The sequence below is a fragment of the Eleutherodactylus coqui genome, chromosome 3 (genome assembly GCF_035609145.1).
Source record: "Eleutherodactylus coqui strain aEleCoq1 chromosome 3, aEleCoq1.hap1, whole genome shotgun sequence".
In the NCBI taxonomy this organism is placed as follows: Eukaryota; Metazoa; Chordata; class Amphibia; order Anura; family Eleutherodactylidae; genus Eleutherodactylus; species Eleutherodactylus coqui.
The window spans coordinates 293757344-293780507 of NC_089839.1; the positions used below are offsets into that span (position 1 = coordinate 293757344).

At 45.7% G+C, this 23164-nt stretch overlaps 1 protein-coding gene across 4 annotated transcripts in view; it reads right to left on the reverse strand.

Annotated features, from left to right (window-relative positions):
* The window catches only part of PATJ (PATJ crumbs cell polarity complex component), a 264895-nt gene that overhangs the window by 231538 nt on the left and 10193 nt on the right, over nucleotides 1-23164 (reverse strand). For all 4 annotated transcript variants that reach the window (XR_010791282.1, XM_066597729.1, XM_066597728.1 and 1 more), the window contains exons 2-7: nucleotides 17006-17064; nucleotides 15219-15400; nucleotides 13440-13643; nucleotides 9254-9393; nucleotides 6640-6817; nucleotides 4782-4910 (exon numbers count right to left, since the gene is read on the reverse strand). Coding sequence is in view for 3 of the 4 variants with exons in the window: in XM_066597729.1 (XP_066453826.1) it covers nucleotides 4782-4910; nucleotides 6640-6817; nucleotides 9254-9393; nucleotides 13440-13643; nucleotides 15219-15400; nucleotides 17006-17027 (855 nt within the window). In the remaining variant the exon portion in view is untranslated. The remainder of the gene's footprint in view (nucleotides 1-4781; nucleotides 4911-6639; nucleotides 6818-9253; nucleotides 9394-13439; nucleotides 13644-15218; nucleotides 15401-17005; nucleotides 17065-23164) is intronic.

Genomic DNA, 23164 nt, shown 5'->3' on the forward strand with positions numbered 1-23164 from the left:
AGGTCTCCCCTTCTCTGACTACCTGATGCCCACTGTGCACTAGGCTAAGACATTACATTTTGCACTGACCAATCACAGCAACATGTAGGGTCTTGCACCCGATGTATTAGTATGCATCGACAGTCTATCAGGTAGTCCGAGAAGTGGTGAGGCCATCTTTGTATATGGAACAGAGGGTTGCTTTAATCCTTACCCGATGATGAGGGCAGCTCTCCTCCTCCCCCTCCATGTGACACAGAGATGCCCACAACATTCTCCCACAGAAGTCAATGATTCCTCTCCGGACTGGAGTTCCCCTTAAGTCCATATGGCAGCTGTAAAGCAGATCTCTGAACTTCGGGTTAAAGAGTATTCTCATATCTACAAGCTGCATAGAAGTCTGATAGTTGAGGGTCCCACTTTGGCACCTGCAACTTCTGTTCTGGCCCTCAAGAAACCCTGAATGAGGTGGTCAACAGTAGTTCGGAAGACAAATACGTGGATGCAACACGGAAGTTGGAAAAAACAAAACACATGCACAGTAAAAAATGCATGTAGCAGTGAAAATAATTACTTTTTGTGTAAAGTAAAAAAAAACAAAAAACTTAGGGCTTATTCAGACGTCCGTATATCCGTTGGGTTTTCACGCCTGGCCGATGTACGGTGTCCTTTTCTGCAGGGGGAGAAGGCAGGCCGGGTGCAGTGCACTGAGCTCCCACCCCCTCTCCGCCCCTCGCCACTGTTTGCAATGGGTGGGGTGAAACAAGGCAGAGCCAAGTTCCACCCCCATCCACCGCCTCCCATTGCAAATAGTCGCGAGGGGAGGAGAGGGGGCGAGCGCTCAGTGCACTGCTCCAGTCCCGCCTCCTACCCCTGCAGAGAGGGACAGCGTATATCGGCCGGGTGTGAAAACCTGGCTGATATACGGATGTGTGAATAAGCCCTTATGAGTCCGTGTGCTTCTCTATATTAGTCACAAATACGGACAGCACATGGAACAAAAATCTGCTCATGTGAATGGGTCCTTACTAGAGATGAGCGAGCGTACTCGCTAAGGCAAATTACTGGAGCGAGTATTGCCATTTTCGAGTACATGCCCGCTCATCCCAAAAGATTCGGGGGCCGGCGAGGGTGGGAGATCTCTCTCTCCCCTGCTCACTCCTGCAACCCACCGCTCACCCCTGCCGGCCCCCAAATCTTTTGGCACAAGCGGACATGTACTCGAAAATGGCAATACTCACTCGAGTAATTTGCCTTAGCGAGTACGCTCGCTCATCTCTAGTCCTTACGATAGCGCAGGCAAAATGGCCGCCTCCATAGTGATGTAGTGATAAAAGTAAAAAAAAGTCATAAAATAAGAATTTAGGAAAAAAAAAATAAAAGTTTCAGGCTAGACTAAAAGAACGGACATGATCTCTTCCCCTTTAAGAAACACACTGCAGACAAGTATTTATGGCGCTGAAGGAGCAGCGGCCCCGACTGGATTTGTGACTCCCAGCCCCATATATACCGCAGAGCTGACAGGGTCTTTAGCCATTACTAATATGGAAGGGATTCTAGTTAATGAAGCCATTGTAAAATACATAAAGTATATTAATGCCCAGATTAGCGCTGGGTTTTATTCAGCTCCACTTCATGTAAAATTAGCTTTTTTTTTAACTTTCATGTTTTCCTTTAATTGCCTCCCAATTTTCTAGCGTGACGGTCAGAGCCGTTTAAATGGTTTATTTATCTCCGGCGGCAAATTGATGAGATCTATTTATTTTTGCAATTAACCAGCCATAAACCCCTTTAAATTCCAAAAACAGGCCTCTTCATCCTGATGGTATACGGCCGCAGCCGCAGCCAATGTATCTTAAATTAAGAAAAAGGACATTTCTGTAAAGCAAGAGGGGAATATAAAAGCTGGGCGCGGCGTCTGATCTACGGCGCGAGGAGTCGGGGCGAGTTTTGTATTTAAGGAAAGCAAAAAATAAATAAAATCAATCGTATGCACTACCGGCAATGTAAGGGTTTCAGAGGTGTCAAGATGCAGCTAAATGAAGAATGCTCCAGTTAAAGGGGTTGTGTGATTAAAAGGTACAATTATTTTTTAAATAGCTGATCAGGTAATTTAACCCTTTCCAATCCAATCTATATCCTGGTTTTCCTAGTGGGCTTACTCTTTTTCTGCCCTTATACAACAGCGCTATCTGCTGGCTAAAGCCAGTACTGCATGAGGTGACACGTTGAATAGGCTCCGACAGCAGAGAGGCTGGCCATATACAGTAAGAGAACCACGACGGGCGTCTTCCAACATCAGAGCTGTACAGCCTTAAATCATAATGTCTTTAGACGTCAGACAGTGGATTGGAAAGGGTTAAACAGCCCCCCCCCCCCCAAAAAAAAAAACACACATACTTACCTGTCTTTGGCCCTGCAGGACACAGTTGAGTGGCTCTCACTGCCCTGTCCCCCAGCCACTAGAAGTCAGGTGACTGCTGCGGCCAATCAGAGACAATGTCCCAAACTCCTGGCATCATGGCACCCAGGTTGAGTGTGCTGATGCTAGGAGTTCAGAAGGAGATACTGCAGCTTCCGATTGCCCGCAGAGGTCACCTAACTTCCTGGAAAGAAATGAAGCAGTGGAAGCTGCTTAAGGCAATAGCGCTGTCCACCTTGCTGCAGCGCAGGTTGGTACTACAAATCACAGCACCCATTGAATTCACTAGGAGCGGTGACTGCAAATCCAAACCGTGGCCGCTGCAATCCATACAACACTATCTGCTTCCATCGGAGTCTGCAGGTCTGTGGATCGCTGAGTGATGGACCCCAGCCGATCAACTATCAGCGACCAATTCTGAGCACAGGTCATCAACTATAAAGGTTCCTGACAACCCCTTTAAGGAAATGTTGGCATTAGAAAATGCTTTTAACTCAGAGGATCTTGTTGCTGTGTTATTAGAGGGGTTCCTCTCATTCGGTACCTCGATTAATTAGCAATTAGTGGGGACAAAGTTTATCCCTCACTTTGGAGGACCCGACAAGTGCAAGCACTGCACAGACAGCACATTGATTTCAATGAGAATTGTGTAATACTTCAACTCCCCTGTGGAGGTGCTGCAGGGAAATAGTAGATTTTCTACTGGGTTGCCCTGCAGATTGCAGCTAATCACTGAGGCTCCCAGCAACAGAACATCATGTCATCAACTTACATTTGGAGAACCCTTTTAATAAAGCCAATGTTAAAAAAAGGGGACAATTCTTTCAAAGAGTTTGTACAAGATTAGTAGAACATGATAGTGCTGTCACACAGGGGGCTTTTACAATGCCTTGTGATTGGGTTTGATATTATGAACCCAATGTATTCAATAGAAGGGGCAGAAATGAGGAGGAGAGAGCGGAAACGTAAGCCCGATGGGAAGAGGAAAGTGAGTGTGCGAAGCAAGAGTGGCATCATGGAGAAACTCCCAGCAGCAACGCGGAGTTGGGTGTGTAATAAATTACGGGACTTTGAAGTGATAAACACACTTACCGAATCTCTGTTCCCCCTCTACAGATCCTCCCGTGCAAATGGGCAAAGCTAATTTGAGATTACCATGTTAAAAGCGGTTTGGGGTTATTTTGAAATTAAAAGGGTTATTCCAGTCTGTTTTAACTGAAGACCTCTCCTCTGGACAGATCAGTAGTTGATGGATGGGGGTCCGCCACTTGGAATTCCCATCCGTCAGCTGTTCCTCCAGCCATCTGTCAATGCAGCCGTCCGGAAGTCATCAATGGTTACAGGAAGCAGGGGGGAGCGCCGGCTTTACTTCCACTGATTTCGATGGGAGGTCGCACTTTTACACTTCCTGCTCAGGATAGGATGCAATGTCCTGACCATGAGAGGTGCAGGAAGCAGTGTGGTGTCACTAATTGAAAATGGTGTGAAGTTGGCGCTCCCCCTGCTTCCTCGGACCATTGCTGACGACTTACGGCCCCGCTGCACAGACAGAGGGCCGGCCGATCAGCTGATGATCTATCCAAGTTATAGGTAAGTCAGTTGAAAAAGATGGAATTACCCTTTTAGGGCGAGTTCACTTGTACTGAAATTGGTGTTCCTTTTCTGCAGTCAGCACCAAAAGCCACACTATTGGTGCAGATCGGCAGCAGAATTAACCCCTTCTTTTCAAGTGTGAAATCTGCTGCACCAGAATACACACAGTTATACCAGCATGACCTCTCTGCCTACCTTGGAGACCCTTGCCCAGACCCTCCACTGCGCCCCATACAGCCTATCCCTGTTCCAAAGTAGGCCTTCAGTAGACCGCTGTGGACAGAGCCCAGGACGAAGCTATATTTGACAGCAGTACCCACTACGGAAGACATACTTAAACCAGCCAGCCCAAACTAGAGGCATTTAAACTGATCCGGTCCAACGAGCTTGTGATCCCAGAGCCACCTACCAGCGTCTCCTCTATAGCTCCTTTACAGCAACTGTGGCTGTGATGCAATACCTCAACCAGCCTGTGGCCTGTTGTGGAGCTGTTTTGGGAAAAAATCAGCTATGTTTTTTTTCTGATCCTGAACAATCCCTTTAAGTAACAACTCCCTGTCTGACATACGCAGCACATGAGAAAAGGAGAGGCTGTTTAAAAGAAACATATTACAGACATAAAATAGCGGAAATTGCAAGAACACGAAAAAAAAAAGCATAAACGAGCCAACAATCATGACTGCGCGGGCGATGATGGATGAGGTAGATATATTCTGCACATATTGTTTATATATAACTAATTATTCTCCCTGCTTTAAATATTATGGAAATTGGGAAGATAAATTACCCGATCAGCGAGTCCCCCGGGTAAAATCGTTCTCACAATTACACCGCTAGCTCTCCCACCGACGATCCCGAATCCTAATCCTGATCCGTCATTAACGAGCTCAATCTCTTCCACGTGGCCCCAGCAGATCTGCAATTTGTAAAAAAAAAAACAGAATGAACTTTCGTTTTGCAAACTCCAAGTGTCTCCAGTCGCTGCCCCCCCCACCGCCCCGCGGCGCAGGAACAATACAACACTGTTCTATCTACAGAAGCAGAGCGTAAGAGGGGTGATCTGCCCAGGAGGCTTTCTTCTGGAAGTCCCGCCGCCGCTCCATATGGCTCCCATTAGGATGAACATTTGCAGTTGCCCATTTTATTAATTGCTTATATTTAAAATCTACATATGCTGTTCATCTAGAGCGCGGCCGGAACGCAGGCCCCATGCTGATCTGATTAGCCTTGCTCCGACGGCCGTGCTCGTAGACAGGGTGAAACCATTGTCACTTTCAGCTTTACTGCAGAGTATTGGGATACTGGAAAGCAAGAGGCAAATTTAAAGCGACCGCCTGGCTTTGGGACAAACTTGTATCTCAGGACCAATGGGGGGGTCGCTTTACTGCAAATCCATCACAGGTACAATTCTGGATTATCAAACGTTCTGGATTGTCAGAGCTCCCAACTGGGACGTTCTTGGATACAAACGGACATACTGAACAATCCATCTGGTGCAGGAATTCGGTGTTCAAATATATGCAAGACCAGTGAGCGTTCAAATCCACCTGGCATAAATACTCTGTGCTGCTGTGAGCCTCGGGAAATTGACCCCCTATTCGTCTCCATTTACCTCCTCACATGATGATACAAATCTAATCTGTCCTGACTACTATTATCGTGAGGAGATGGGTCACTACCCCCCCCCCCCCCACAATATCAGCATACCCTCTACTGAAATACTCTGTACTGCTGTGTATTACACTTCCTCCACGATGTAACTCTCAGGGTCTGACGACCCATTATTCTCCATCCTCCTCCTTACATTACATGCAGATCTTTGCTCAACACCATCATCATGAGTGATGACATCACTGCCGCCCACAAGATCTGCAGACCCTTCTCCTGAAATCCTCTGCGCTGCTATCTGACCCTTCTCTTTCCTCTATGCGACATTTAGGTGCTTACTCCCCCCACAGTTTTCTATTCCCTTTACTCCTCTACAATGGAGTACATAGAAAAGAAGGGGCTGAATAGCAAAGATCAAATTGGGTCCCTTACTAAGGGGCTGGAGTCTAGCAGGCCAGGATAGAAGGGTCCGGTGTTGGTTTCCCCTTCTACTCCCATTTGATGACCCTTGAAGGCGTATTCCCATATCAGCAAGTTATCTATCCACATGGTAACAGCATAGGGGATAACTTGCCGATTGATGGGGATCCAACTTCTGGTACCCCTACCAATCCAGAGAAAATGCACACTGCACGATTCACTTCAAATGGGACTGCCAGAGGTCAAGCAATTGGCAATCACTAGAGGTGCCACTGAAGTGAATGGGACTGCTGAAAGCTTAAACTCTGCTATCTCCAGCACTTCCCATTGACGTAAGTAATGGCAATGCGTTCTCGCACAGCAACCCCTGTCAAACTTAAGGGGAAATTTCCTGAGTTCGGAATACCCCTTTAAGACCAATCCAAAGCATTGTTTTTGAACAATTCAGTTCCTCTTGGAAGTGAAGTCTTGCATTGGTTCCAACCACCCAGAAGAAAAGGGGGTAGAAGTAAACATCACTGGGCCCCATCTCCAGGGGCCGCTACAGCCGCACGGTCTGCCTCTATGGTATGCACGCCATTGTAGCCTGTAGATGAGAATTCACAAAGGGAACTCACCTGTTCTTCCTGCTGGGGGATCTGGGGCAGAAGCGGAGGCGGCTGTTTAGCAACAACCAAGTGGATGTACCCCGAAGACTGCTGCAGCAGGGATATGGCCTCCTGGTGGGAGACGTTCGTGTCCACCGGGGTGTAATTAATGGCCAATATCTGATCGTTCTCCGTAATCCTTCCATCTCTGAAAACGGTATAAAAATATATACAGACTGCAAATCAACCAGAGGGACATCAGACGCCGCTCTATTCCAGGAAGAAGCTAGTTTAAAGAAGGAGGTCAGGCGATCGGGGAACTGCCATTAAATCACAATATTCTGATATAAAAGAGACAAGGGCGGCTACAAGCACCAATTACCTGCCGCATCAGAAAGGGGCAGAACACTATATAAAGGGAGGGTCACAGGTGCAAAATACTGCTAAACAGCCAATCACAGCCTTCTGTATACTACGGGGGTCTGCAGATTATTATATGTGCACTTAGATGAGGATTCTATAGGGTACAAGTCACACAGACATATGTAGTGCACCATAGAGGCTACAGCCTATTAGTGGCACCATATTAGATTAGGTGGGCTGTGCTGTACCTTATAAAAGAGTATCATACAAAAGCACTGAAAAGCCTTAAGCCATGTACAAGTACAGTGTCTTTATAAATAGTGTACATGTACACACATGGAAAAGTGCAGTTACACCATTATACTCCAGAGCTGCACTCACTGTTCTGCTGGTGGACTCACTGTGTACATTCATTACTATTCCTGTACGGATCCGGAGTTACATCCTATATTATACTCCAGAGCTGCACTCACTATTCTGCTGGTGGACTCACTGTGTACATACATTACTTATCCTGTACTGATCCTGAGTTACATCCTGTATTATACTCCAGAGCTGCACTCACTATTCTGCTGGTGGAGTCACTGTGTACATATATTACTTACCCTGTACTGATCCTGAGTTACATCCTGTATTATACTCCAGAGCTGCACTCACTATTCTGCTGGTGGAGTCACTGTGTACATATATTACTTACCCTGTACTGATCCTGAGTTACATCCTGTATTATACTCCAGAGCTGCACTCACTATTCTGCTGGTGGAGTGACTGTGTACATACATTACTTATCCAGTACTGATCCCGAGTTACATGCTGTATTATACCCCAGAGCTGCACTCTACATATAGATATAATCTATAAAACAAACTATGAAAGACGTTTGTCCCCCCCCCCCCCCCCCTTCTCTAAATCTTAATATTGCTTCTTTCAGCATGATAGGGTGTGTACATTTTTACAATTATTTCATTGCATCGATAAAAGTATATATAACTGAAGCAACTTTGCAATAGTTCAGTTTAAAAATCTACCGTTTTATGTACACAGCTCCCCTGTGTCTGCATGGTTACAGACCACAACTAAAGCCTGCGTAGCCCGATCCTGCAGTCATGTGTGTTATATTGTGCCCACCAATGATGGGGTCAGATTGAATGGAGTTATATGACTGCAGGATCAGACTACACAGGCTTTACCTGTAGTCTGTAACCATGGAGACACATAGGTTCACTTGAGAACTGAATACACAAAAGCTGAAGAATATATTAAAGGGGCATTGCCATCCCAGCATGTTCTCCCCTATGTGGAGTGCTTGAACCTGTCAATCTCTGGCAGTCCTAACGAAACAAATGGAGCGCAGGCATGCATGTATGTATGTATGTATGTATGTATGTATGTATGTATGTATGTATGCATGTATGTATGTATGTACTCCACTGCTCACACTATAGGATACGTCGGGAGTGAAAAAAATCTGGGGATCAGTGGGAATCCGAATGGTCGGACCCCCTCAATTAGCAAGTTATTTGAAGCACGTCTATTCACAAGGCGGCTTCATTTCTTTTCCATTTAAAATGCATTGAAAACAATCAGTTGCAAAAGTCTCCACACCCCTCCAAACCCCTCCTGCACCCAACAAGAGAAAACAGATTTCTCCTTTGAACCGTTTCCAGCACACCTGTAGAAAAAGACAAAAACCCGTCGGCACGTCTCGTCCCATCCATAAATAACGCTGCAGACTGATGATTTGTGCGAAGCATAAAGGGGCGAATCGCGTCTCATCTTGGGAAATAACTTCCAAATCCGAGGACTTTTCCACTCTCTTTTTGTGTTCCGAAATCCTAAAACAGCCGCATTATTATGCCATCTGGTATCAATGACCAGTGTGAAAAGCACCGACCTCACCTGACCCGCCACTTCATTACCCACATTACTGCATTCAGCCAGTACGCAAAAAAAAAAAAAAAAAAAAAAAATTCCGAAATGCTGTCACAGAACATTACCCTCCCAGCCAATCTCCCTCCCATACGTTTTCTATCATGTTGATGGCTGGAGGTTCAGATTGATGTAAATTATGAGTCTCGGTTACGTTACATAAACATAAAGCGGTTAAAATTGATTTGAGATGGGAATGGAAATAAAAAATTTAAAAAAAGACAGAAAAACAAAAAAATAAAAAAAGACAAAAAATGAACAAAAATAATAAATCTTGAAACAAAAAAAAAACAAAAAAAAAAAAAAAAATTAAAAAAAAAGAGGAAAAGTGATAAATGTAATTAAAGCTTACCTGTCTGCAAGGCTTCCCGCCTGAACCCCCTTAATAAATACCCCGCCGTCTCCCACATTAGGATTCTTGAGCGCCACGACGCTGAAGCCGAGGCCTCCTACAGGAGGTTTTTCGATATCTATATATTCAATTTGCCTGCCCTAATGAAAAACAAAAACAAATAGAATTTTGATTTGTTGAGCCGATGTCTCTGCCAACACGTTCAATCTGCTCCGGAGAGACCGGTGAACTAGGAGAAATTTATATCCTGTAAGACAGAACAAACTCAGCACTTAGATAATAAATTAATTCTGCGGAGGATCTCACTTCATTACTCTCCCTGCACCAGAGCGCACCACATGCAGTCAGCGCCGCGCCGGAGGAACCTCAGGGAATCTCACAACTATTTTCACACTTCATTCTCCAGCTAAATAAAGTTGTATGATAAGTTCCTGCGTAAACGAGGGCTGGATTAACCGCCGCCTGCCTGCACCGATTTATCTACCTTTTTGTTAGCTGGAAATAATGAACTTTGGGCGTGGAACGATCCTCCGGGGCTTTACATCTAAAATTACTTTAATTGGGGGGACAAGACAAAAACTTTTCTATGTGGCGCTTACGGGGCTGTCCCAAACTTTACTTGTGAAGTTACGGATAAGTTGTCGCAGCGACATTCTGCATAGAAACCTTGCCTATTTGTACATGTTCTTGTCTCTTTAAGGCTGGATTCAGATGAACGTATATCGGCTCAGTTTTCACACCGAGCCGATATACTGTGTCCTCATCTGCAGGGGGGGGGGGGGGGGGGGGGGCGAGGAGGATGGAAGAGCCAGGAGCAGGAACTGAGCTCCCACCTCCTCTCCGCCCCTCTGCACTATTTGCAATGAAAGGCGGTAGGGCGGGGCTAAGTTCTGAGAATTAGCCCCACCCCATCCCACCTCTCCTCATTGCAAATGGAGTTCCTGCTCCTGGCTCTTCCATCCCCCCCCCCCCCCCGCAGATGAGGACATTGTATATCGGCTCGGCGTGAAAACCGAGCCGATATACGTTCGTCTGATTCCAGCCTAAGAGCTACACCTACCTTCCATCCACAACAATTGTTCTACCATCTCCTCTGTAAGCACGGTCCCTCTCCGATTCATTGATGCCCGTGTCGTCCCCAAACCACACCAGATCTCGTGCGCCACCCAAGAGGAAGCAAGATCTGGAGCGGCTTGCCTACATCGATCAAGTGGAAAGCAGCTGTGCTTACTGGAGACCTGGCAGGTGGTATGGTCCAGGGATGTCCAATGGAGCATTTGGACCTAGTTATCCTATAAAGCGGGAATTTTAACCCTTAGTGACATTAGACATGCACGGGGTTTGTATGCAACAGTTTTTGGAGCAGAGTCCGCTCCATACTCGAGGAGTTTCAACTTTCAGAGGCACGACAGCCATGATCGGGGATAAATGTACCAAATACCCTCCATCCCTGACATGAGATCATGGGGTGCCATCGGGTGCCCAGGGCTGCCTATTAAAATGTGTCTGTGGTGACGCCTAGTAGGATGCATGCAGAAATACAGTATACCAATACACTACAATACTGATGTATTGCAGTATATTGTATAAGCGATCAAACAATTGCAAGTCCTCTGTGCCAACTAAAAAATAAAATGTAATGATGGAAAAAAAATTATATACATGTTTAAAAAAAAACAAAAAAAAAACAACACCACACACACTACAATATAAAATTTATAATAATTAAAAAGCAAAAAACTACAAAAAGCCCAATCTAGTCAAAACTAAATGCATTGTTTATACTGTATGGTGCACTATGTAATAGAAATAAAGCCAGAAGTGCACTTTTTTTGGTTGCCCAAATTTCAAGAAAAAATGTTTTTTATTAAAAGCGGTCAAAAAGTCATAGGTGACCCAAAATGATGCCAATAGAAACTACAGGTTGTCCCACAAGAACAAGCGTCTTTGATGGATTGGTTGACAGAAATACCCATCACAGTTACTGCTGTTAACTGGAAGCTCCTGTCCCACAGTTATAATGAAGGAGATCACGTCATCCCCTCAACTTTATAATTAGCTTATTTAAATGAATATACAGAGAAGTGATAATTATTATGGCCTCCCTGTAGGAAGAGACGGTACTGGCTCTAGCTAGTCATAGGATGCATCATGGGATTGATAGCACAGAATAGTGAAAGAGAAAGCAAGGATAAATCTCTGCACCACAATGGTGCCCTATAGGCATCAGAAAGAAGGCTGCACTGCAAAGAACGGATTGCACAATGGACGTCTAGAGAGCGTGACAGACAATTACGTGAGGATTGGTGGAAAAGTGGTTTTCACCGGTGTGCCCCTTTAAGATATTTTAAGTTTTAAAGTAGTTAAAAAAACCACCCTATATAAATGTTCCCCATGGTCTTACTTGCACCAATCCGCGGAATAAAAGGGTTTTTTTTGCCACTATAAATGCAAGACCCCCGCAAAAAAGGCAAAATTGCTTTTTTCCCCCATTTCACTCCACTGTTACAGTAAAACTATCACCATTGAAAAAACACAACATGCTAAGCAAAAAATAAATAAATGAAGAAAGAAAAAAAAAAAAAAAAAAACCCCAAAAAACACAAGCCCTTTGGGCAGCTATGTCGACAGAAAAAAAAAAAAGTTATGATCTTTTCAGAGTGGGGAGGATAAAACAAAAATGACCGTGACCTCAAGAAGTTAAAAACAGCTTTTCTACATTAGTTTATTTCTTTGCACCCACGATGCCGTCCCGCTGAATGTTGGCTTTTCGACAGCAAGGCCAGGATTATGGTTAGTAAAAGAAGCATGTGTAGAAAGCTTAATTAAAACATAGTTTTAATTAAGATGGCACAAGGACATCGGAGTGGGGTCCTGCGCTCTGCACCCCCCCCCCCCCCCCCCCATGTCCCAGAACAGAGGGCTACTCATCCAGAGCGGCTCACTTCTTGGCAGATCTTCCGTAGTAACAGGACGGTTATTCGTCTGAATGGTCGTCCTGTCATACTACATTTTCCCGGCTGCAGGAGAATATCAGGATGGCCAAGGCTTTCCTCCGCAAGATCAACTGTTTGCTAGGGGTCCAAGAGCTAAACTCGGGGTGATCAGCGGATGGCCAAGGCACCAAAGGGGTTATACAGAGATAGCACAACCACTTTAATGTCTGACAAACCATTACCAACTATTCCACAGGGTAAGAGCTGGTCACGGATGCCCTTTAACCCTTTCCCACTGCACTCTTTTCATTTTCTTTATTTTCCTCCCCACTTTCAAAAAAATCATAACTTATTTTTCCGTCGATGTAGCAGTCTTGCTTTTTTTGTGAGAAGAGTGGAATTTCTCTCAATGGTACTATTCAACATAACGTCCTGGAAAACGGAATTTCTAAATAGGGAGAAATGAAAAAAAAAAAAAAAAAAAGGATTTGCACAGTTTTTGGCAAGGTTTTGCTTTTACGACGTTCATGATGTAGTAAAAATGACCTGTTCTCTCTGTACTGTGGGCACTATTAGAGCCATACCGAATTTATATAATTTAGTGTAGTAGAACGGTAAAAAAACATTTGCTGTTGCCATTTTTTGACCCCCATTAGTTTTTAACTGTTTTGTCAGATGGGGTTGTGTGAGGGCTCGCTGTTTGCACGGTGACCTGTAGTTTTTATTAATGCAATTTTGGAGTACTTATGGACTTTTTGGATTACTTTTTACAGATTTTTTTTACTTCGATACTGGGTGATTGAAGAAAAACAAGAAAAAAAAAAAATAAGGCGCAGTTCTGGTATTGCATATATCATTTTTTCTGACATGGTCGCCGTGCGAAATTAATAAAGTGATATTTTAATAATTTCTCAAGCAAAGAGGCCCTGCAAGTCCTCTGAAACGCGTGGCACTATCTTTGGTCAGTCTATTCTGAACAAACTGGACAGGACGGATCTTCGGGAACTATCCGTAGCACACCTTCTCCTCATCATACATTGATACTTACAGAGTCTCTTGCCCTGAAGCGCTGTTCTAATTCTTTCATATCTCTTCATAGGCCATCATTCATGGCAGCCCTGGGGGCATTCAGAAGGGCCACACTGCTATAACAACCGAATGGCACCCCCCCTCCGATTTTCCATTAACTTTTCCTTCCCATTCCCCCATTTTTTGACCCCCGGATGCGATAAGAACTGACTTTCACTCACCTTGGCCATTTGCTGAATTTTTCTGGTGAACTCATCTGCGCCCGAGTTCGGATGGACAAGAGGAAATCTAGACGAGACGAAGTTGTCAAAGGACAAAGAGTTGCTCTTATTTCCCAAGTGGGCAGAGGAGTCCGCTTCAAATACCAATAAGCCTTTCTTTGTGAAATCAAATTCTGCAGAACGGTCGGCTGGCATGCGATTCAGCTAGGAAAAGACAATTGATTCCAGCCAAATTAATTAAAATCCACATTATGAGGAGGAAAGCTAGAAATTCACATTAAGAAGCTTCAATTACCGATATAAATATTTCCAGGATCTGTAAGGCGTAATGAAGAGCGCAAACTGCGAATTTATAACGTCCCCTAAATTATCTCGTATGGTTAAATAGACCGAACTAGATGAGATCATAAATAGGTCATAACCCAAGTAAGCCCTTCATCGGGGTAACGGATACAAACCATTGGGTGACCAAGTCTAACTATACAGTACAGACCACGTCACCACCAGTAATCACCATCGTTATATGGCGCCAACATATTCCGAAGCGCTTTCCAAGATCAGAAGGAACATGTATACATGAAATCAGACATTACATACCGCTACACCACTACTTCCCCAAAGTGATGCGAGGCGGTTTTAACAAAAAAAAACCAAAAACCCTCACATCAGCGGGAATATCGCATGTTGGCGAACGCGGTATAGGGACAGGTTTCACAGCCCAATATTACACTTGCCCACGTGAAGTAAGCCTTAGATTAGGGGATGTGGTATACTTTCCTAAAGAGATGCATTTTTAGGGTGCACAAAAAACTGTGGATGTTTGGAATTAGCCTGATTGTCTGAAGTAACGCATTCCAGAGAACTGGGGCAGCTCAGGGAAAGTCTTGGAGACAGGAGTGGGAGGTTTGAGCTATGGAGGAACTTAGGTTAGGGTCATTAGCAGAATGGAGAACATGGGTAGGGCAGAAGACTGAGAGGGAATATGGGGTGGTGCAGCACCGAGGAGAGCTTTCTGGACAAGAGAGATCAGTTTATATTGTAATATACAGTAGGCGTTCAACAGATGTAGTGGCTGGCACAGGGTGAGCCTGGCTGCTGCATTCAGGATGGATTGGAGAGAAGTGAGTTTAGGGGGATGACCAATCAGTAGCGAGTTGCACTAGTTATGCAGAGAGTGGACCAGGGCAACAATAGTTTTTGTTGTTTGCACAGTAAGAAAAGGGCAGATTCAGAAGATGTTTCTGAGATGGAGGGGACATGATCGAGGAAGGGAGTGAAGGAAAGATCAGAGTCAAATATGACCCCCAAGACAGCAGCCGTTATGGTAGAGCGGCTGAGTTACGGCTGAAAAATATCTGACCATCACATTCAACCAGGGGAAAGAATGTGGATGAAAATATAAGATTGACCCCTCATCCTTTAAACTATTTATTTAGGCAAAAAGCCAATCTGCCCCGAAACAGAAAAAAACAATCCAACCTCTGGGAATCCCCCCCGATATGCAGAATAATACGTCTGCCGCATTTAAAGGGTTTGGCCCACTTATAGCAGTTTTGTTGCAGGAAGTAGACAGTGCTATACATTGCACAGTGGCCTGGGCTGGTACTGCAGGCTCAGTCCCATTAACTTCAATAGGACTGGGCCACTGCACCGCCATTTTTTCAGTTTGGGAGATGTAGTCACATAGGTGAAAAATGCCTGATTTTATAGAGTAAAGGGCCCCGCTAAGACAGGAGACCCTGGAATGGGACATGAAAGATGGTAGCAGAACAAGCCTACCTGTTCCTTCAGTTGCTTGATTGACTGCTGCACGGTCAGGATCTGGTTAAACAGCGGACTTGCCAGCGTGTCGCGCAGGATACACAGCTTGTCATGGTGAGAGAGCTCGCCCTTGTCTTTCAGTTTCTTCTGCAGGCGGTCGGTGATCTGCAATACTTTCTGCTTGTCCACAGAGAAAGTGCCTAAAACAAGACCACCATTAGCACTGAATCCACCTTTCATCGCTGAGGCCATCTGCAGTGGGAGTCAGCGCTATAATAGCAACCACAGCATCTAAGGGATTAGACAGAGGGAAGGGCTTCTTCTGCCGCCCCGTAGGTTTTTTTGGCACGCACCAGCCTAGTAAAAAGCCCAATGTCCACGTTTTACACTGACAGGCGTAACACAATGCAACAAGCATCGCGTGTCTTCCCTGCATACCAGGCACAGCGCCGTACATTGAATAGTGGCAGTGTCTGGTACAGCAGTTCAATCCCCTGCACTTAAAATAGGTGTCTGGAACTATCACCATTCATAACCTCAGGAAAGGTCATCAGTATTTGATTGGTGGGGATCTGCCACTTGGGATTCTTACTGATCAGCCGTTTGCCCAAGCCGCTGTCAGCACAGACAGCGGTGGCAGCAGATAGCGCTGTCAACATTGCAGTAGCCTGGGTTGATACTCTAAGTGCAGTACCCATTCAATGAAACAGTAACCCAGTCCGCTGCAAGGTGGACCATGCTATCTGCTTCCAGTACTGCCCACACTGACGCTGGCCAGGGCAAACAGCTGATCAGTAGGGATCCCAAGCAACGGACCCCCCAGCAATCAACTATTGATCAGGTGTCCTATGGATAATCCATTAATTGTAAAAGTCCCAGACAACCCCTTTAAGCCACACGATTTATGAAAGTGACCTCATCAGCCTGAGAAGACGTTGCGGCACTCCATGCCATGACTTCTTTAAACACGTGTTAGATGCGGGTTTCAGGTGGTGGACCCCCTAATCTGATATCTATGACCTATCCTGAGCATAAAACATTAATATTTTAGTCATCGAAAACCCCTTTAAAGAGTAACTGCACTTTTTAAAAGCTTTGACGTGTCAGTGCAGCCATCAGGGCTGCCGGTATATCCGTTTGTTATTTTGTTCTATCCCATTTCTTTTATTCGCATATAGCCATCAGAGGTTATTTTGGCCCCTGAGGAACTCACCTCGAGCGAAACGCGTTGGCCTATACCAAAACAACCATCTGAGTCAAGAATGGTTTTTACTATTCATCTATCTTTGAATTTTTAGTGGTAGTAGGTAGTGGTATGATGTGAACCAACGTCCCAACGTCCCCCACAATTATTTGGGTAGGAGGTTTTTGATTCCGTTTATCGCTTCTTCATCAGTGATTCAAGTGAGACACATTTGAACACCTTCTGAGGCATAAGATAACCCTAATCTTATCCTCCCCCTTATCTGACCGACGCTATATTCCGTAATTTGTTTGTTCAGTAGTTTTTTATTAAATACGTTAAAAACTAAGTTATATTTTAGTAATTCGTCCACACAGTGAACAGGCAGTTGTTGATGGATGGATGGCTGCCTGTTCACACGGGCCGATCGTCATTCGGTTTTCATGCCGGTAGAAATTGGACCAACTGGTCGTTCGCCATTCAGTCGCTGCCAGCATTTACACTCAACGGATGCCGCTCAGATTTCCGCAATCCAGCGAGAACCTGAGCGATTATTGTTCCGTGTAAAAGGGCCCTTAAAGTACGATTGTGGCCACCAGCAGAAAATAAACTCCGAATTTACCTGTATCGAGAAATTCTGGCATCTTCACTTCGCATCAGAGGAGGATCCACTCAAGAAACCTGCAGGCGAAGAGCAAAAACACGGACGCATGACTACACATGAGACGGATCATTCCGGCAAGATTGTACTTTATCATGGCAAGCAGACATTTGTAATCTGGCTCACTCATAGACGTATGGGGGCTGCCTAGTACGTGCGGTTACATATGCATGTAATATGCGTATTTACCGTGTATTCTTAACACCCCCCCCCCCCAATTGCTTATAAAGCATGTAATATGCACTATGATGCATTTTTTTGGATGTATTATGTGTGTTAACCCCCCACCCCCCAAAAAAAACAACAAAAAAAACTGCATGTCTGAATGGCCCAATGTAAGTCAATAGGCTTTTAGGATTGCGCATTACATACGTGAAAAATATGCGCAAAGTATTCAGCCCCCATGCGCCCGTGTGAGCGAGGGCATACCGCCATTTACAAGCAATATGAAAACTTCTGTAACTTTCTAACACGCTTCTTGTCTCGGTTTGCCATTTTAAAGAAGGTCTCTGCTTGCCATCAGTGAATGAAAACACTCGTTCTACCCAGAGACCAGAAGACTTGTACAAGACCTAAAACGTCTAACAACTGGGTGTTAGCTACAGAGTCATGACCCCAGGAGGATCTATGGCACCTCAGTGATGCCCCCTTACATTATACCCCTATAAACTACCAACATTACAAAGAGTGCAGAAAAAGGGCGCGTCGCCCAAATCAACCAATCAGCTCAGCATTTTTTTATTCAAAGTTGCAGCAGGGGTCGTGTATGCATGTCAATGGGACTGCCAGAAGGAGTCGTCAGGTCAGGCACTCTGCCATCTCTAGTGTCCCCATAGAGCTGCGGTGGGCACACACAGCCACCTCGCCATCCATCCCAGATACGCCTAGACGCCTCGCTGTCGCCAGGCGATGATGCGTATTTCGCAGCCCATTCGCAGCTGTTACTGCGGACGGGCCGTAGATCGGATGGCTTTCATTGACTTTAATGGAAGTGGTCCGCGCGGAATCCGGCACAAAATAGAGCATGCTGCGATTCTCCCCCCGGAAGCTTAAAAAATAAATAAAAAAAAAAAAACAAAAAAAAAAACGCTATAGATTTCCACTCGTGGGCATGGAAACGTGCTTTTACTTAGCATGCTATGGCCAGTATTTGCTGCGGGATACGGAGGACTCTGCCCGCTCCAGATTCCGCAATGCAAATCCAGCCGTGTGCATTGGGCCTAAATGTACTAAAAAACTATTAATAATTGTTAAATGGAGTGAAAAGAAAATGGAGAAAAAAAAAAGAAAAATTCTGCCATCTTTTGGGTGGGGGGGGGGGGGGGGGGGGAGGAGTCTTGTTTTTACGACGTACACAATATGGAAAGACGATATGATACTGCCGCCATAACTTATTCTATGTATCGGTCGACACATTTGTGTGAGGGCTCGTGTTCTTGTGATACGTCCTGTAGCTTCTACCATTTTGGAGTACATACAACTTTTTGATTTTTTTTTTTAATTACATTTCCCTCCGACGGCATACGCTGGACATTGCTCCCCTGCTGACCTGAAGGGTCAGGAAGCGGCAGAGCATAAAAGAAACCTCCCCTCCACCAACACCAGCATTTTTCCAGTCCCTCCAGGACAGCAGCGGCAGAGCTCCAGCGTGTGCTGTCACATACCGCCGGATCAGGACTTACTGATTGCAGCGGGCGACATCGTTTCTGGCAGCCCCGGTTACCCCAGTGGGAAGTACCTCACCTGGGTGCTAACCGGGCACTGTGTGGGCCTGGGTCCAAGGACAGACTTTCCAGCACCACCGCGGCCATCATACAGGCGGCGGCCGCTACAACAGGGTCTCCCTGGCATCAGCGATGATGTCAGACGCTCCACAAGGGGGGGGGGGGGCGTCAGATGGAGTGCATGGAAGGGGCGTGGGTTAGCGCGGCCAAATTCTAAAATTTAAAGCCCCTGCTCCAGGACAACGCTGCTGGTGGCTAGTACACGCCGGGAATCGCTTCCTAAGGACAGGAATCTGATCCCACAAGCGCAGGATGTTGGCCAGGGAGGACCCAGACAATCTTTAAACTGTAAGTGGTCCTGTGGGCCAACCTAAAAACACCTGCACTACACTTCCTTACTGAGTTCTCCCTTGTCATTTCAGGACAGGGATACTCAAAAACCTAGGGAGGCTAGGAGGACAAGTAAGAAGTGTCCAGTATGCTTGGCAAAGCTTGACGACTCCTATGCCAAAACATTATGTGTTACCGACTCAGCAAAAATTTTGCAGGAAGAAAATTCTTTCCTTATGGCCGAAATCCGGTCGGTTGTCCGGGAAGAAGTACAATCCTCCCTCACTGACCTCCAACCAGGGCCCTCGGGGGCCACAAGAAGGTCCACTATGGCTAGGTCAGAGTCCGACTGACATGGCGGAGGAATTTGATCTGGAAGATCTAGGGGGAAGTGTCGCAGGGGGAGAAAAAAATTTTTTTCCGCCACTAACAAAGCAGTTCGCAGAACCCTGCAAGTGGAGGAAGAAGTTCAGCAAAATCGCACAGCGCAGGACGACATGTTCGAGGGTCTGCTTCCACAACGTAGATCCACGTTTCCAGTAAATGCCACACTTAAGCAATTGATCCTTAATGAATGGAACTGTGTGGATCAAACTCTGTTAATTTCCAAAGAATTTAAGGAGCGTCTCGTTTGCTGACGATGATGTGGCTATCTTTGACGAAACGCCAAAGGTTGACACAACTATCTCTATGGTAACAAAGAGAATAGGGCTACCCTTTGAGGATACGTCCCATTTAAAAGATTCTATGGACAACAAAGTGGACATGACCATGCGGAATGCTTGGTCCACCTCCAGTCCGGTAATGAAATCTAATATTGCGGCCACTTCGGTGGCTCGCTCCAAGGCGGTTTGGCTGGATCAGCTTGCTTCCATGATTAATCAGAAAGCCTCCGGGGAGGAAATTGCGAGCAGCATCCCTCTGCTTCAGATGGCCACAGGTTTCCTGGTGGATGCTTCCATGGAGTCGGTCCGCTTTGGAGCCCGCATGGCAGCTATATGCAACACGGCCAAAAGGGCAGTTTGGGTAAAAGAATGGTCAGGAGACATAACCTCCAAGAATAAGTTGTGTACTTTACCCTTTCGGGGTCTACACATTTTCGGACCGGACCTGGGAGCGCCTGCTGGAAAAAGGCAGCAGACAAAAACCAGGGACTGCCAGCTATCAGAACTCCCAAAAGACCCTTCACTCTGCGTCCCTCAGTTGCAGCTTATATAGGGAAAGTAAAGCCTGGAAGGTGGTCTTATCCGAAGGGAGGAAGAGGTAAGGCTTTTACTGTTGTCCCTCAGTCTATATCTCCGTGCCTGGTGGGCGGAAGACTACTTCACTTTTGTAACAGTTGGCAAAATAGAACTACCAACCAAGGGGTTTTACATCTGGTGGTGGAGGGTTACAAGATTGAGCTAGAATCTCGCCCTCCAGATAGGTTTGTGTTAACCTCGGTGCAGTCTCCAGCCCTAGAGCAGGCTCTCCTTAAGGGTGTACAGAACCTGCTAGATCTCGGTGTGGTTAACCCTGTCTCCAAAAGGGAATGGGGGAAAGGGTTTTACTCCCCACTTTTTCTGGTTCCTAAACCAGATGGTTTGCATCGCACCAAAATTAATCTTAAAGAGTTAAACAAATTTATTGAGTACAGAAAATTCAAAATGGAGACTATTAGAACCTTAACCCCCCTGATTGGTAGGGATAATGTAATGGCTACAATTTACTTAAAGGATGCATAGAATCACATCCCCATTTACGTTAATTCGCAACAATTCCTAAGATTTGCACTGAAAATTGAAGGAGAAATCCGTCACTACCAGTTTATCTGCCTACCCTTTGGAATTTCCCCCGCTCCATGGGTGTTCTCCAAAGTGGTGATTGATATGATAGCTTTTCTTCGTAATCAGGGGATTATTATCATGCCATATCTGGATGATTTCCTTCTGGTGGCGGATTCCCCGACAATTCTGAAATCACACTTGAGTTCCACACTTCGGTTATTTCAGGACCTGGGCTGGGTCATTAATAATCCGAAATCCAACATGGAACTGGAAACCAGGAAAAAAATTCTTGGGAGTCATTTTGGATTCTCGTCTCTAATGTTCGTCCCTTCCTCCCCCAAGGAAACAGCTCATTTTAGATGAATCTTCTCTATATAAGAAATCTAGAGTATCAATCAATCAGAGAGGCGATGCGGATCCTGGGGTTAATGACTTCTTCATTAGTGTGGTTCCCTGGGACCACTTCCACAGCCGAGATCCAATTCATCCAACTTTAGAGAACTTAATGCGGTTTAGAAATCCCTACGTAACCTACAAACAGCGTTAGGGATGAAGCACATGAGGATTTTTTACGATAACATTTCGGCAGTGTCACTCATTCGCTACCAGGGTACCACCAGGAATTCTCTTCTTCAGCAGCTGGCAAGAAGGATCCTTCAGTGGGCGGAACTCACAACCAGGTCACTGTCGGCCTTCCATATAAAAGTAGCCGAGAATATAGCCGCGGACTTTCTAAGCAGCAAGAAAGTGGACCCAGGAAAGTGGGAGCTCCATCCCGAGGTGTCCAGCCTGCTTGTGACAAAATGGGGGGGGGGGGGGGGGTACCCGAGATAGACCTGTTTGCGTCAAGCACAAATACCGAGTGCCGTCTCTTTTCTTCCCGAGGCTTGGGGAAACAAGCCTTAGGCATGAACACCCTCTCTCACCCCTGGGTTTGGGACTTAGCTTACGCTTTCCACCCCTTTATCTTTGATTCCGCTCCTCCTACGGAAATTACTGCGGTCAAACCTGTCAGTAATTCTAGTAGTGCCTTATTGGCCCAAAAGGCCCTGGTTCCCTCTCCTGAGATCTCTGTCAGTGGGAGAGCCTTTCCATCTTCCGTCAAGTCCGGACCTATTGCCGCAGGGTCCTCTCCTTTACCCGGAAGTTCACAAGTTCAGGCTGACAGCCTGGATCTTAAACGGGTAAAATTCTTAGGAAAGGGCCTATCTAGTAATGTGGTTTCCATTATCTGCGAAAGCCTTAAGCCCTCGACAAAAAAGATCTATTCAAAAATTTGGAAAAAAATTTTTTCAAAATGGATGGGTCAAGATATTCAACAGTTAGAGCAACCAGATATCCGTAGAATTCTAGATTTCCTCCAGGAGGGCCTGGATAAAGGGTTAAGTCCAAATACCTTTAGTCCATGTGGCAGCTTTGGGGGCTTTCATCTCACGCTTGCAGAGCACAGATGGATTAAGAAATTTCTTAGAGGGGCGAGTAGACTTCATCCATTTACGAGGTTTACTGCGCCCCCCTGGTATCTGACTATAGTCCTTCAGGCCTTTTGTGAACCCCCGTTTGAACCTCTTAGAGACCTATCCATTGCCATGCTGACGTATAAGGTAGCCCTTCTTGTGGCAGTCACATCGGCTAGGAGCATGGGTGAAATCCAGGCCCTTTCACAGAGGACCCTATATATGACTATTCACCCTGACAAGATCGTATTTACCTTAGACCCTTCCTTTCAACCCAAAGTCTTGTCAGATTTCCTAGAGGCCAGCCAATCGTTATTCCAGCCTTTTGCCAAAACTTCAAAAACGAAAGGGAGCAGAAGCTCCATCATCTAGACATTAAAAGAGCTGCACTAGCGTACCTTGAGGTGATGGAAAGTCTCAGAAAGACTGACAAACTTTTTGTTCAATTTCTTCTAGAGATTCGATCGCCCGGTGGCTCAGGCGAGCCGTCCAGGAGGCTTACAAGGCCAAGGGCATCCCTCCCCCAGAAAGACTGAAAGCCCACTCTACCCAGGCGGTGGCGTGTTCCTGGGCGGAAAGAGCACACGCCTCATTTGAACAAATTTGGAGCGCGGCCACGTGGACTTCTAGTCATACCTTTATTAAACATTACAGGCTGGACATTAAATCTAGTCTACAAGTGGTAGTCCCTCCCTAAAAAAGCCCATGCCAGTTATCTGGTATTCCTCCAGCGTATGCGGTCATGATGTTGTAGGGAAAAGGGAAATTTTACCAATAATTCCCTTTCTTGAAGGCATCATGACAGCATACGGGCTCCCCCCCCCCCCCCACATGGTTATCCTT